Raw genomic sequence first — 16,662 nt, 5'->3', positions numbered from 1 at the left:
GAGGCCTTAAAGGGATAGTTTGGGTGTTTTGAAGGGGGGTTGTATGAGGTACTTATCCATAGTCAGTGTATTACCTGCAGTAGATGACAGTTGGCGTCAAAAGAGACCACAAAAGTAGGGAGGATTTCAAAACCAAAGTCGGGGGTCAGGGGGTTCTCCTCCAGGAAAATATGAGTTTCAGAGACTTTGTTTCCTGCATTCTGGTGACTATTAAAGAATGAAAATATCAAAAATAATAAATACACTGCAACAGCATTATTATGTTAAATAGGCCTTTTAATTCTCAGGAACGTAAACTTGCTAATCTCGCCCCTCTGGTATGAATTTGTGTGAATCTCTGGCATAAACTAATATTCATCAGTTTCTAATTCATTACATTTTTGCCCCTGCTTTATTATTTTTCTTGCTCTTAGTACTCCCCATTTCTCTCTTCGTCTCTCACTCTAATTCAGGCACAACGTGACAACGGCACCACTGCGCTCTGAAAAACACATTGTTGCTTGCGCCGCGCCACGACGGCTTTTCGAAGACCAACTTTCGGTGATGCAAGCGATGAAGTGCAGCGGGTGCGTTGTGTCGTGAGCATCTCTTTCCCCGGGAAACAACATTTGGTGTAGCTATATTGTTGTTCAGGTGGAAACAGTAGGGTTTATACACGCTGTACAGTGCCAGAAACAGGATGAGATAAAGAAAAGGAAAAAAGTTGTGAGCATTTGTCATTAATCAGGAGAAATACGGGAGAATTGCGACCCCGGGAGGAAACCGGGAGAGGGAAAAGAAAAACAGGAGTCTCCTGGGAAAATCGGGATTGTTTGCACGTACGGTCGGCGTGCCCCCAGTTTGGAGAAACAAACAGGAGTACCGACGCCGGAGCAAAGCAATGCAGTGCTGTGGACGGCAAAAAAACGTGTTTTAGCCACCTAAAAGAAAGGCTTACCTAAAAAAATGTTTATCCGTTTAAGTGTATATTTAGAATACTTTCACCGCTTTATCTCGCCGTCAGACAGCCCTTTCCTTCTCCTTTCCGACTGACCTGAAAGGAAAACTTATCAACGCTCTCTCCAAAGCCAGCAGGCTCAGATGACAAAAACAGATACGTTTCACTGTCAGTTCAGTTTGCCGTTGGAAAATATTCAGAATATAGCGTACACTTAAACTGATATTGATTTCTTAGGTTAGCCTTTCTTTTAGGTGGCTAAAATCCATTTTTCTGCCGTCCACAGCACTGTATTGCTTTTCTCCGTTGCCGGTACTCCTGTCTGTTTCTTGATGACCGTCATCTACTGTAAGTAAGTAACCTCATACAACCCCACTTCCAAACACCCAAACTGTCCCTTTAATCAGGCCCTGCTCAGTCTCCTCCAGTTCATACCGCAGGTAAAGAAACCCCCACCTAATGCTGCTCCAGTGTAAGAGATGGAGGGTCAACAGCTACAGTCCGTAAGATAATGTAAGTTAATATGAGGATTCAGCAGTCTGGGTTAGTATCTTCCAAAGTCTGTTTGGTACAAAGTTCCCTCTTTGTGTCAGACAGTGTTTCCTTGCTGAGTGGCAGAGGAAGGACAGTAGTCAGGGGATCAGCTGAGTTTACAAAGATCATAAATGTCTACATTGAAATTCATGGCAACATTTCACTCTGAACCACAAATACATCCTGTACATACTCAACAATAGAAGCAATATAACAAACACAACAGAATAAAAGGAACAGTGTCTAACATTTTGGCTTTCTATTTGCAGAAATGTAATATAATATTCATAACAGTGTTTTCATTAGTGTATAATCACCTGAAACTAAGAATCTAAGTGTTTTCGTTAGCTTAGAATGAGCCCTTCATATCTACATAGGGAGCGGGTCCTCTTTACGAAGTCCACCATGTTGCTCCGCCATGTTTCTACAGTAGCCCAGAACGAACAAACCAAACACTGGCTCTAGAGAGAGACTTTTGTGTTTTTACGTTACCTGAAGGCCACCGTAGTTCTCTAACATCTTGTGAAACTGCAGTAATGTGAGCCGCAGAGTGTTAAACCTTGGTACCGCCAGCCGCCGTCTGCCTACCGTTGCTCCTAAAGTAGTGTTATTAGGGTAAGGATGGCCTCTGAGCGAGGCGAACAGCGTTACCACAGTTTTGGAAAAGGAGGTGTGACCAGAGGGGTACTCAGTTGGTAGGAATCTGTAACCACACCATTAGATGCCGCCAAATCCTACAAACTGTACCTTTAAAAGACAAATAAAAACAAAACCAAAGAATTTGCGAGCAACAAACTTATAAAAACGGCAGCCTATATGATCGGGTTTTTACAGACTTAGCTGACCTGACAGTGAGGAGAAGGCAATTTGGAGCTAAAGTGGAAAAAGCATGGTCATCCTTTGTTTAGAGTCTGGACCGTGGGATTTTAAGAGCAATAGGCCAGAAGATATGAGTAACCTTGGGACAGAGCATTGGGTTATAAGTTCAGAACTATAAGAGGGTGTCATGCCATGGAGGACTTGTTAATGTGATCAGGAGGGAATGGGAACCTGCTGATGGTGCTGGATGAAAAGTGTGGGAACCACCAAAGTCATTAGGATTCATCCACTGAGGACCATGAATGTCTGAACAAAATGTCATGGCCATCAATCCAACAGCTGTTGAGATATTTCAATTTGGACCAAACTGGTGGACCAACTAAAAGACTGTTATTGCACAGAGTGCAATGGAGCTGATGGTGGGATAATCACTGTTTTGTGATCGACTCTTCATGGCTGTGCTTTGGCCCAGCTGTGATGAAGTCCACTCCTTGATTCTAAATGATCTGCTGACAAAAAAGTGCCACAACATGTAAATTAAAACAACCTTTTGCTTGATTTGCAAGTACGTTTTTAGCCACACTAGCTGCGTGTGAAGCCACTCTGATCCAGACTGAAATATCTCAACTATTGGATGGATTGGCAAAAATCTTTGTGTAGACATTAATGCTGCCCAGATGATGTAACCTAATGACTTTGGATGTCCACTGACTTTTCCTCTAGAACAATTAGGTTTACATTTGAGGCCTTGGGTGAAATGTCTCAACAACTACTGGATGGATTGCCATGAAATTAAGTTCAGACATTCATGTCCTGCTCAACATGAAACTTTTCATAATCAGTCAGGTTTATGACCAAATACCTGTACTTAAGTGCTATTTAGCAACTGTTAGCATACTAACATGCTAAAGTAAACATTATGTCTGCTAGACTTCTGAATGTTAAAGGTACTAAATTTGACATTCAGAGCATTAATATAGCAGCAAACCAATATTTATTATGTAAAGATATAGAGGAGTAATGTCTACCTGAGCAGAGAATGAAGTCACTGTGTACCAGCCACCCTCCAGTTCCCCCCCAGGTTAACACTGTTATCTCTGTCAGCACTTTTGCCGTTGTTTGCAGTGTTAGCGCTGTAAGCGGCGAGCCGGTTGCCATGTTGAGAGGCAATAGAAATGCTCTCAATCCCGTATTTAGCACCTTTAATTTAGTCACTGCGAGCATGATAACATGCTGAAATTAGCATTTTGTTAGATTCCCCGAAGTGTTTTGTCGTATTTGGATCAATATTATTACCTCCTCGGTAATACGATAAAGCTTTTTTAAAATGTTTTTGTTGGCAAAGAAACTAATTGAACCCATTTACAAAGTGTGCCAATTATTTGCGGCAAAGAAAGAGTTGTAAGAAAACTCAGATCGCTGCTTTCACAGAATGTTATAGTAAACAAATACAGAAAACATTCAGTTTTTTTTTAAGCTATTCAAGGTAGTAGCAGTTCAACAGAGATGAATTAACCGAAAACACTCCTGCTCATTTTCAAAGAAGCACACCTGGCCAGCTGTGGAAAGTGAGACTTTAGGATTATCTGTTTCCTCTTCAACAGACCATCATAAGGAGCGTTGCGGTGCTATCTGAATTCTAAAGAGCCTCTCATTGACGGCATGCAGCAGCCTTTTGGTCGATACTTTAGGACAACTCTCTTATTGATCCGGCAGCAGGTGTCCAAGGTTTTTTTTTTTAAAGAATACAACAGTAAATGTGACAAAAGCAAAATGATTTCCTGCCTGGCTGAGGCCTCAGCGCAGGGCTTCGACAGATGCTGTACTGTAGAGTCGACCCTGCACTCACCAACCTTTAATAAACTTTCTCAAACATGAAACACTTTTCTGGGACGTTGGTGGCACTAAGTTCACACAGTATAGCGGCAGTTCTCTTTCCCACTGGAGAATCTTGTCATAAAATAACACAAAAAAAGAAAGAGACATACAAGGACGAGCAGCATTCTGGCTCATAGCGGTTATTTGTTGTATTACCGCCTTTGGTGTCCCTCAGAGGAATAATTGGGGCTTACATTGCAGTGTGGAAGGGGTCAAATGGCAGGTAAAGTATCTGTCGCAGCAGGAGGATCAGTGAAGGTAACCTCAATCACAAAAGCATTTTTTGTTAACCCGGCTTTCATTTAAAGATCAAATAAAGCAGGGAATTAATTTCTGCATAATCATATAAAAAGAAAGTATAGGCGAGCTTTGAAACACCGCTTGTCCTTCTGCTTTCTGAGGCCCCTTTTTAAAAAGTTGATAATACATACAATACAGCACAGCACTGATTGGCTACATGCTGCTTACGTGTGTGTCGGGGTCCTGAGGGTTACACACAGCTGCATAATTATTAAATCAGGCTGCCTGTTAATACATGTGTAGCTGCATTCACACAGAAACTTGTATAAATAACACCGTACAAGGTCTCTGATTGAAGAACAGTGTATGACTAACAGTAAGTAACACAATAAAGCGTTGAAGGCCTCCAGTCTGTATGGAAGCTCGGAGAGGACATGCGTAAATATGAGATTTGAGCCAAGGAAATTATTTTGCGATCTTGAGATTAGCTTGTTTTCTTGAGATCACAACTATTTAAAGCTCAAGACAAAATAGATTACTTTGAGAAAAATGCAATAATTAAACACAAGATCTCTCTGGCCCTCTGTAAACTAATCATTGGTTGTGTTTCATACTTAAAAGGTGAAGATGCTAAACCAGGAAGTCAAAAATGTATTCAACTATGGTTTTGCACCTGAATACATGGACTGTTAACCAAACTTTGTAATGTCTGACACACTAGCAGCTGTTTTAAAGGGATAGTTCGGGTGTTTTGAAGTGGGGTTGTATGAGGTACTTATCCATAGTCAGTGCATTACCCAGTGGGCAACTGAAGCCAATGCTGAAGTGCCTTAAACTTGCATTGTTTCTAACAGCCAGCAGGGGGCGACTCCTCTGGTTCCAAAAAGAAGTCTGATTGTATGAAGTCTATGAGAAAATGAGCCTACTTCTCATTTGATTTATTACCTCAGTAAACATTGTAAACATGAGTTTATGGTCTCAATCACTAGTTTCAAGTCTTCTTCAATACAGCATGATGTTCATTTAGTAAATTATGGTCCCATTTAGAGTCAAATAGACCATAAAGCAGGGGATACTTTAGGGCGTGGCTACCTTGTGATTGACAGGTCGCTACCACGGCGTTGTCCGGGTGACGTCCACTTCTTATATACAGTCTATTATATAAGGTTTCACCTACAGTAGATGGCGGTCGGCATTCTGTAAGGTAAAATTAATTTTTTTTCCAATGGAGTGTGGTTGCTTTGGCGAGAGCATCAATGGATACAACGGCTTTAGTCCCCAGTCGGAAACATACATTGTATAGCTGTATAACTGAAAATATTATAAATATAGCGTACACTTAAACTGGTATTTTTCTTTGAGGCGGCTAAAATATGTTTTGCTGCCGGCCCCGTCCACAGCAGTACATTGCTTTGCTCCTGTGTCTGCTTCTCCAAGCTGGGGGCGTGCCCACCATCTACTGTAGGTAATACACTGACTATGGATAAGTGCATCATACAACCCCACTTCAAAACATCCTAACTATCCCTTTAAAAACCCATAAAGTAAAAAAGAAAATCCAGCTGCAAACATTAATAACCAAGAACGAGGCGGATGTTAATTAAAGGTTGACTAAGATTAATTATGAAATGCAAATTGTAATTGAACTTAGGACAGCCAGGTGCTCACAGGTTTGGGTCATTCTACACTAAGACATGCAAATGTCAAACTATTAATTAAGCGACCATCATTTAAGTCATGTGAAGAGTTGGGGCCATGTCCTAAAGGTGTCCCAAGTCTTGTTGTAATTTCAATGAAGGCATCACCAAGCTGGCTGTATGTACTTTACACTCAGTTGCCAGTTTATTAGGCACATTGCATTTCTAATTTGCAGTCAGACTTAAAAAGATTTTAAGATGGCTGCACTCAAAAGCAAAAACAAAACATCAAGTTGAAAATGGAGCTCTAGAATAAAAGTCAGGCAGGTGAACAGTAATATCTTATTTCTTTGAAATGTACAAGTGTGACTTATTCAAAGTACAGAGGAACATCATCTACAGAGGAATCTTTGAAACATCTGGGATGGTAAAGAGAAGAAGCCTGAAGGCTATTAAAGGTACACTGTGTAGGATTTGGTGACATCTAGTGGTGTGGTTGCAGATTGCAACCCACTGAGTACCCCTCTGCTCACTCCTCCCTTTCCAAGACTGCGGTAACGTGAGTGCAAAACCGTGGTAACGTTGTTTGCCTCGCTCAGAGGCCATCCTTACCATAATAACAATACTTTAGGAGCAACGGAAGTCAGAGGGCGGCTGGCGGTACCACGGTTTTGCACTCTGCGGCTCACGTTACCACAGTTTCACAAGCCTGTCGGAGAACTACGGTGGCCTTCAGGTAACGTAAAAACATGAAAGTCTCTCTAGAACCAGTGTTTGGTTTGTCTGTTCTGGGGTACGGTAGAAACATGGTGGAGCAACATGGTGGACTCCGTGAAGAGGACCTGTAAATTATATTCCATATCTGCTAATAGATCCCCTGAAATGTTTCACACTGTTCCTTTAAGTGAACAACAAAATGTCAAACTCACCCAAATGATTATGTTTAAATACTTTTTATTCTATTTGTGCATGACGGTTGGAATATGTGCCAACACAGATAATTACATAAAAGGCCATTATCAGCAGTAATATCACAGCACTAATATTTCTGCTGAGTCCCATCACTGACTTAATGTTTTAGGCAAAAACAGGAAAAATAACAACAGGGCGAGAGTCACAAGCTGTAAAGTAAAAAATAATAATAAATATTTCCACTGATACCGCAGATTCATATTCAAAAATCACAGTCAATGCGCAAACCATAAAATATGTATCTGAGCTTTTTGGAGGTTACAGAACATCTGTTCACAATTTTACTTTTTGGTTTCATTTGAGTTGCAAGAACACATTTAATATTTGCAGCGTGTTCATCAGCAGCCAGCGGCCACAACACGCTCTTCTTATTTCATACATATTTACTACTTTTACCAGACTGCTAAGTATTTATAGCTTCAGTTACATTTAAGGCCGACTGTAATGTGTTAATACTACAGTAGAATTTGACAGTTAGATGAATATAATTAACGATATACAGCATGTGGTATTATGTAAAATACATATTCTATTCATTGTGCAACTGTTGGAAATCCATGTTGATGTATTTCAGTTACTGGAACATCTTCAACTTTGAGTTTCGCCAAATTATGAGAGTGATATTCATTTCTTTATGAGTGGCATCTTGCACAGAAGTCCTTCCCAAAGTTAAAGGTAAAAGTATATTTATGTACATCAAAGTAAAAAGGCTGTGCCTTCAGTTTTCTGAGGCAGAAATAAGGAGAATAATGAATGAATAAAAGGCAGAACAATGGCACTAATGGAATTTGTTCGTATGGGAGGGATCATGACACATAGCACCTCTGCTGGTTGTGCAGTTCACAAACAATTTGTCTGAGACCAGAAGTCAAGGTTGATGTATTTGTCATGTAACTTATGTACTTCGGTAACTCCACTTCAGGATTTATTTTAAGGCAAACCACAATCTTTTCCTAAACCTAACCGAGTAGTTTTGTTGAAACCTAAGGAAGTTGTTTCCTGTAAAGACGGACATTGACACGTGTTGCTGGACATTCGTAGGAAACGAACGAAAAAGGAGAAATAACTTTTTCGTAAGATATCATACGAACCGTGGTATGAGAACATTTTGATTCAATACATATCAAATTCACAGAGAAATCTTGTCTCGATAAGCACTGAGCACAACCAGTAGAGGGTGCTATAAGAAGATTCCCTCACACATCATGACCCATCACCAGACAAGATTTTGGTATCACAAGCGTTCTGGTTTCCATTTCTAGTCCGAGTAGTATTGACCAATCATGTTTGAGCAGGCTTTGGTTGAATGCAGGTACACAGTCCATCTGGAGAGCAAAAGAGGCAGAAGGCATTGGCCGAAATGCAATCTGGGAATCCACCGGCTATCGTCTGGCGATGATTTAGCTTTTTATTGGTTTAAAATTAGCTTGTAAACTGGCTACTTGTGAAACAATCCATTGTATACATCGTCTCTCTACTCCAACTCCAGTCTCGCATCTCAAGCTACTAATCGGACTGTAAACAATGAGCAGCGTACAGAAAAGTCTGGCCTGGATATCCACAGGCTACACTAGAACCCCAAAAGTATAGACCTTGATCCCAGAGGCTTATCCGTCGTCAGACCGATAGCTGATGGGTTCCGAGGTTGCTTTCATGATATATTGTTTTGCATTGAAGACATTTTTGTACTATTATATAAAATGTTCACAGATGAATGTTGATTTGAAAGATCCTGCCAATGTAACATGTTTGTCCGAAGAGTAAATGTTCACTCAGGACCTTGAAAACAGTAGTCTCATAATAACACTCCACTTACGAGCTTTTACCCAAACTTTCAAATGCATCTGGTGGTCTTCCTAGTTTCGGAAAAAGCGAGCAAGAAGACCCTGGGTTAAGATTTTTTTGTCAAATAAAGATTTTTTTGTTTTCAAGATGTTTCTGGAGCTGTCTTCAATTAGTTAGACAACAGAGTGCATTAACATCACAAAAATGTAAAGAAAAAAAAAAAAAAGGGCAAATTTAATATGCATACTTGTATCTTTTAGTATACTAAATTTTGTAGGCATTAATATATGCATTCAACACACAAGAATTAGTATGTAGTACGGAGCTGGGACATAGCTTGGGATTTCCTCACACATACAGTATATCTTTCATTTCCTGTCTGGAGACAGGTCATTTCTAAAGGAAAGTAAATGTTACTCAAGTAGCAAAAATGCTAAATGAATAGTCCATCCTGGAAATAAGGTGCTTAACAATCAAAATGATAAAAAAAAACAACTGTGGGCTTGGTCATGTAAAAAATACAAGAAATCTCGATGAGTTTCCAAATGATGAATGACACGATGGAGCACATGGTTGATTGTTCTACAAACAACAAATGTGTTCTCAGTTTTGGATGATTTACAGTCAAATGGCCGGTGATTAAAATCGACCATCCATGTGTCTCGTCATTGTAACGAAGGACAAAAGCACATCAGACAGTGTACGGAAGAAACTGCTCATCACATGTATAATGAACTGCTGCTTTAAGCCTTTTTCTGATGTGCTGATGTTCTGCCGTTACATTCGTTGCCAGCGATGCTCACGCTGTACGCATCATGTCACTGTAGGCTGCGTTAACGGTTCCTTTGTGGTAGGAATGGCTTTTAATTGCACTTGAGCTCGACACATTTCACCAGCTGCACATGAAAACCATGTCAAATCATTTTAGTCATTTAACCCATTATGTTTGCCTCAGTCAGGAGAGATACATATACAGAAAATTCACCATTTGGGTCATCAGTGGTCTTTGGTGTTAAGTGCACTGCATCAATGTTTACTCTCTATCAACTGATCTCATTTGGCAATCCAATAACATAGCATACTCTATGTATAGTACATGACATATCTCGCTAAAGTAAGGACTTACTGGTGAGGAAGTGGATAAAACAATAAGTTAAAAAGTGTTGGTTTATAAGGGGAGGAAGAGATATAGTTTCCGTTATGTTTCTCTTCTTGTCCATAGTTTCTCTTGTTATTAATGGATTATAAGAAAAGAACAAATAGCTGCTGAATGAAAGTAGAGAACACAATTCCATCTCCAGCAGTTCATTCAGTGGCATTCAATGTCAGGCATGTCTGTGCAAACGTAAATAAAAGAAGTTTAAACGGAGAGAAACCCTGGTTCCTCCCGATGAGTGAGAACCATTACTTGTTTGGTCAGTATGCTTGAGACAACACATTCTCACTCCCAACGCGTCCTAGAACGCCGCTTGGTCAGTGCCCCTCGGTATTGGAGACCGACACACGGGGTACCCTTCTTACATTACTTTTGGATGTGTCAATATACGCTCATTACATGCATAGTGCCCTTTCAAAATAAACATAAATAAAACGTTTTCACAGGAAGTTAGGTTTAGACAACAAAACCACTGAGTTAGGGTTAGGAAACGGTCGTGGTTGACATTAACTTCACTGACCAGCGTCTCACGTGACTAGCGGGACTGACGATTCTAACTGCTCACGTGACTAGCGACTCACGCAAAGCGACTCACAAAAAGCGACTCACGGGGCTGATGGCACTCGAAAACTTAGTTTCACAAGGGACATGAACGTCGGTCTCCTGGTTGAAAGTCCTGTGTTTGTTTGACCCATCAACCACTCCTCCCACCCGCCCTTAGCGGACTCTCACGCTATTAATACTACGTCACTTGCTCCGACCGTCGAATAACGCTGCAGGTGGGTTTACATTGGAGTAAGTTTAAAGCACGGTTTGTCACAAACTGTTGCTAAAGGTTGCCTCTCTGCGTCGGTTTCCGATGCCGAGGGGCGCTGCCCAGTCTGCGGTATTTGACCAGTTGGGAGTGAGACCGAGTTGCTTGAGAACCAAGAAAGGAGCCATGTCAATATTTCATTGCAGTCTCTAACACTGAACGCTTGTTGTTCACTTCACACCCCTTCAAGACATAGCTTTGTATTCAGTTAATACCCCAACCTCACAACATTAGGCAATAACTGGATACAAATGTTCTAGTCCAGGAATTAAAATCAGGTATTTTTTGGGAGGAAGTTTTGCTATTACAGAGACAACATAAGTTTGCTGAGGTAATAAATTACACCACTGGAAAAAACAGGCACACACATGGGCAGTTACTCACAGGCAAAAACCTTAACATTCACTAGAGGGCTGTCAACAGTAAAGCACAAGACGGTTATTTGAGATACCATCCCAGAAACGGAGCATTACCCTGCCAGCGTATTGCAGTCTTATGCTTTTGAAGTTGTTTCTTTTCACTGATCCTTTAAATCAGGACCGTTTATATCCACTCACCAGACTGTGATGACACTGCATGTCTGTATACTCCTGAAAAAACGTTGGGATGAAGCTGCGGATGGTGACCCACGTTAGAAAGAAAGCGCAGACCTCTCTGCACCTTTTGGATGCAGAGATTTAAGATGCAAAGTTCAAAGGATGTGAGCTCCTTATTGTCACGACGAACGAGTGCTGTAAAATAAGGAATGACTCATAAAGTTTGTAACATCTGGTGATTTTTGTCCACGTACATTGAGTCACTTGTACAGTGCCATATGGACGTACTTGACCCTGAAGCCTTTGATACGTGTTCAAGGTCCCGGTCCATCATGGGCAGACAGCAGGAGGACGTCAGACGTGTCCCTGAGGCAGCTGAGCTCGTCTCTCCTCCAGACAGCGACAAACCCACATCGACACCACCTCTGCATTACCATCGTTAAACTGGATGATGAAGGAATGATCCTGAAAATAAAGAAAAGGACATACGGGTTAAATCATTTTTAGGGATGTCAAAGTTAACACGATAATAACGTGTTAATGCAAATTCATTTTAACGCCACTAATTTCTTGAACGCATTAACGCAACTTGAGATTTTTCGGAGGTTGTACCGGGCTCTCTTTTAAAGATAGAGTGAAGATACTAGAAAAATCTGAGGAATCCATTGGTACCAACCATGTCATACTAGCTTGTTGCGAAGGAGGTTAAATAACGCTCCAAACTTGCGCTAAATTTTGGAGAGGAAAAACTGTCACGGCCATTTTCAAAGGGGTCCCTTGACCTCTGACCTCAAGATATGTGAATGAAAATGGGTTCTATGGGTACCCACGAGTCTCCCCGTTACAGACATGCCCACTTTATGATAATCACATGCAGTTTGGGGCAAGTCATAGTCAAGTCAGCACACTGACACACTGACAGCTGTTGTTGCCTGTTGGGCTGCAGTTTGCCATGTTATGATTTGAGCATATATTTTATGCTAAATGCAGTACCTGTGAGGGTTTCTGGACAATTGTTAATTGTTTTCCAATAATAAATATATACATACATTTGCATAAAGCAGCATATTTGCCCACTCCCATGTTGATAAGAATATTAAATACTCTACAAATCTCGCTCTAAAGTACATTTTGAACCGATAAAAAAATGATCTGATTAATTTGCGATTAAAAACAAGTCTTCAGAACCAAATTAGTGCATTTAAAAGGTTTATTTGCAATACTAACAATAATAAAAAAGTTATTCCATGAATATATGAACTCAAAAGGCAGACTTGTATGATACATTTTCAAATTGAATATAATGGCATGAAAGGGGATCGAATATTAAAGTTAATTATTTTTAAGAAGTTGTGATTTATTTTTTCAGACTGAAATTCCTGAAATATATCCAGAGGATAGACTTTTTTTTATTTTTTTTATTTAGCGTTAACTGCACTGAAAAAAATTAATTAGAAATTATACTTTAAAGACACAATTAAGCCTTTATCACCTTCACGCAGAAGTTGTTGGATTCAATCGCAAATTGTGCTGGAAAAGTCTCATTTTTAATTTAATCTATTGAAGCATAGTTTCAGCTTCTATTTGCAATTCATATTTCAAAGAACATTTTTTGCATAAATAAATATCTGCTGCCACTCATCTTACTCCATACATGCGACCTTCAGAATAATTGTAATAAAAGGCAAAAATGGACTGAAGTGGCAGTAAAAACACAAGAAATGAGCTTCCTCATAAAAACAGAAAAAGGATATTCTAACAGCTATCAAAACAAGTTTATACTTATTCTGCAATATAATGTTTTATTATCAAACAGATTGGAGCCGCAAACATTATTACACCTTTATGTGAGGTGTTTGGTTTGTATAATTATTCTAAACCGTGAATGTAGAAATAATAATAAAATACAAATAAACTAAACAGGAACATCATTAAACCCTCTTAAATATTCATGTGCAACAGATTTAGTTTTAAATGCTAAACGTTTTAAGTAATGGCTTGTCAGGGCATTTTAAAGAAATATCTTTGCACTTTAATGATCTACATGAGTCATAACGGGTTGTAAAATGAGCTTTGTAATAAAACAGCAGCACAAACCACCTTTGTTGACTATTTAAAAATGACTTCAGAAATGCTTTTGACTATGATATTAATTCTTTTTCGTACAGTCTTAATCACAATCAGTCCATCAATAAATGAGCTCTTGAAAACCCACAAACATGCGACCAGTCTGTGTTGATTGGTAGCTCATCACGTTTGTTAAATGCTGGCAGTGTTCACTTGTTACTGCTGCAGGACTGAAACAGAGATGTCACATGTGAGATCTCAATGACAACAGTCCCAATCAACAGCCTCATCTGGGGGACTCTCCAGACCAGAGCCAGAGGTCATAGAGGTCACACAGGGGTCAGAGGTGACAGGGGAGGAGGTGGTAAATGAGACACTTCAACTGAGGCTGACCATGAATTTTATTTGTGGTGTCTAGATGTCCAATTAGATAAACAACGCTGTGGCCGGCCAGTTTAAATGAACTTGTCAACACTGGTTTCAACGACATCTGTCCTTAACAAGAGACTGTCACTGTTAATGGGGCTTCAGTTCTAACTCAAGCTGGTCAGAAACGGTGCATTTTATTTATACATCTTGTACATTGTATTAACTCACACTACACGTTTTAATTTGCCTTTCTGCGCAGCCACAACCTGCGGCTTTTATGCTCACACTGTACCGATGAGTTGACCATGGTGCTCACATTGAACATTAGCGTGGAACCCTTGGTCTGTTTTTTCCAGGGACATCTTCAATAGTGTTGAAAAAAAGAAAAAGACAGAAAGGCAGCGTTACCTGAACAGAAAGTAAGAAGAAAAATATGGAGCCTCAGATGGCTGGAAGACGCAGACAATCTGATCCGTCTGTTCTGCAGCTCAGTGCTAGTTTTATATCACAACACAGTCTCAGTCAAAACTACATTTTTAGCCACAACATGTAAAACACAACAGCAGTAATATTAAAACTTGAATTACTGCCTCACGGTTGTATGCCTCCGCCAACAAGTCAAGATGCAGTTTACATTCATGTCTGTCCAAAATGTCATCACTTCATAATTTTACCCTGTTAGACCTTTGGGTTAAATCTTAATAACGAGCATATGAATTCATGAGTAATGGCAGTAATCAGTTCATCCTTGAGTCCAAATTAATATTTATGTCAAATTTGAAGAAATTTCCTTCAGGCATTCCTGAAATATCGCATTCACAAGAATGGACTGGACGGAGGAACGGACAGATGTATGTACATCTGTCTGTACAGATGTACGGACGGACAACCTGAAAATATGATGCGTCTGGCCACGGCTGTCACTGTTGCAGAGGCATAACAAGCTCACTACAATTTATAACGGATCATTTGATAGCGGCCATTGAATCGTGGAACTGCTTAAACTGCAAGACAACCGACCAAAATTTCTGACATGTAAGATATTCATCCAATCCAGATCTTTAAAGGAGCGGTATGTAGGATTTACTGACATCTAGTGGTGAGGTTGCAGATTGCAACCAATTTAAACCTCTCCTGTGTGCCAAGCGAGTAGGAGAACTGAGTTGGCAGACGCGAAAATGCAAATGGTCCCTTCTAGAGCCAGTTGTTCTAAGTAGCAGAGCCAGTGCGTAGAGTGTGTGTGTACGTGGGAAGTGAGTGGTGAAGCAAGAGAGAGAGAGAGAGCGGCGGCGAATGTGTGTGAGCGAACAAGTGAGCTAGTGGCGCAGAAGAGAGTTAGTTTAGCTCTGAGAATATCAAGTGAATATTCAGTGGAAGTTGCAGTTTTTGCAGAAATTAATGCTGCAGCTCCTCAAGACCAACAGACATTTCCTGTGTTTTGTTTCCTGGCGGCTGAGTGGAGTGACGGCGGGGATTAACTTTGGAGCGAGTAACGTTATTGACTCCGGCCCAAGCAGGAAAAGTTAATAGAGTGGTTTGTTCGTTCTGGGCTACTGTAGAAACATGGCGGCTAGCTCCGTGAAGAGGACCCGCTCCATATGTAGATATAAACGGTTCATTCTAAGGTAACAAAAACACAAAAATTCTTATTTTCAGGTGGTTATACAATAAAGAAAACATACTTATTAATATTATATTCCATTTCGGTCAATAGATCCCCCTTTATGCTACACACTGTTCCTTTAAGGCAATTAATTGGACATTGTGACCCCCCTCAAATTGCACGACAAATGATCTGGTTCTAAATTGGTTGGGGGTGACCAATTTGGAGATACAATCAGGTTTAACCTGTACAGTGTCTGCCTAGCTTAAGATATTGACAAAGACTTTGGCTCGGCTATTTAGGGTCTCTATGAGCAACCAACCGATAAATCGGCCTGGCCAATATAACATTATCAGAGATATATTAGTATCTGTGTTTATGTTGGCCAATAAGTGTCATGACATTGCAGTACAGAGTTATTAAATATATGTTTTAAACCAACACATAACAGATGTTTTTGGCCACCAACTCCTGAGGAAAATATCTGGCTCTTAAGCAACGAAATGTCCCACTATGTTCACCAGCTGGTCGTTAACTTTGTGCGTCTGATATTTGGTGCTGGAAGTGATTTCAAAGTGAGCAGTGTTTGTTGTCAGCTGTTTCTTCAACGTTGAAATACCCCCCAGCAACACCCAAACTGGTGCAGACAATGTAAGATTAGCAACAAAGTAGGACAGACTGGTAGTGATGGTCCACTTTCTTCCTCCTGGGAGCCTTCTTGTCTATTTGCGGTTACACTGGAAAATATGTTAAACTGAAGAATATGTACAGTACATAAAAATAAAGTCACAAGAAGGGTGAATACATTATTAAGTTATTGAAGTATCATGATTCTTTTATAAAATCTAAGGAAATCTGTGTTTGATTTCTATTCTTGTTAACTTTAGCTGTGATGATTCAACACCACACGTTTAGTGTGGTGTAGTTTTATATTTTAAAGGAACATGTTAACACATTCCAGCGTGCTCCAATCCTGCACAAACTGGAGAGATTGCGAAGGACTGGGGGGAGCCCCATCAATCCTGTTGTCCTTCTAATGGGCAGCTGGGGTTAACACAGTCTGAGGTTAATTACTCTCATATCAGTGTGAGCGTGTGTGTGTGTGTCAGTATGAGACGGGTGGAGTGGACGCTCCTGGGTGCCCCTATGTGCTGAATACCCATCTCATCAATCATTCTTCCTTGCCTCAGTAGAGAGGGAGTGATACAGAAATAAAGAAGGAAGTCCGGAGTGATGTTTTTAAAATCCACCTCTGCTCCAGAAATTAACCCTGACAGGCCAGAGACATCTGCTGGAATGTGACCTGGATGAAGGT

At 40.3% G+C, this 16,662-nt stretch overlaps 1 protein-coding gene across 2 annotated transcripts in view; it reads right to left on the bottom strand.

Annotated features, from left to right (window-relative positions):
* Nucleotides 1–6,982: 6,982 nt before the first annotated feature.
* The window catches only part of map2k5 (mitogen-activated protein kinase kinase 5), a 76,497-nt gene continuing 66,817 nt past the window's right edge, over nucleotides 6,983–16,662 (bottom strand). The window contains exons 22-23 of one of the 2 annotated variants that reach the window (XR_012592088.1): nucleotides 9,003–11,773; nucleotides 6,983–8,811 (exon numbers count right to left, since the gene is read on the bottom strand). Coding sequence is in view for 1 of the 2 variants with exons in the window: in XM_074621250.1 (XP_074477351.1) it covers nucleotides 11,663–11,773 (111 nt within the window). In the remaining variant the exon portion in view is untranslated. Of the gene's footprint in view, nucleotides 11,774–16,662 lie in introns of both variants that reach the window. The other variant, XM_074621250.1, reaches the window with a different exon arrangement.

Source organism: Sebastes fasciatus, chromosome 2 (assembly GCF_043250625.1).
Source record: "Sebastes fasciatus isolate fSebFas1 chromosome 2, fSebFas1.pri, whole genome shotgun sequence".
In the NCBI taxonomy this organism is placed as follows: Eukaryota; Metazoa; Chordata; class Actinopteri; order Perciformes; family Sebastidae; genus Sebastes; species Sebastes fasciatus.
Note: the sequence above shows the minus strand (reverse complement) of the source record. Positions and strands in the feature narration are given on the sequence as shown.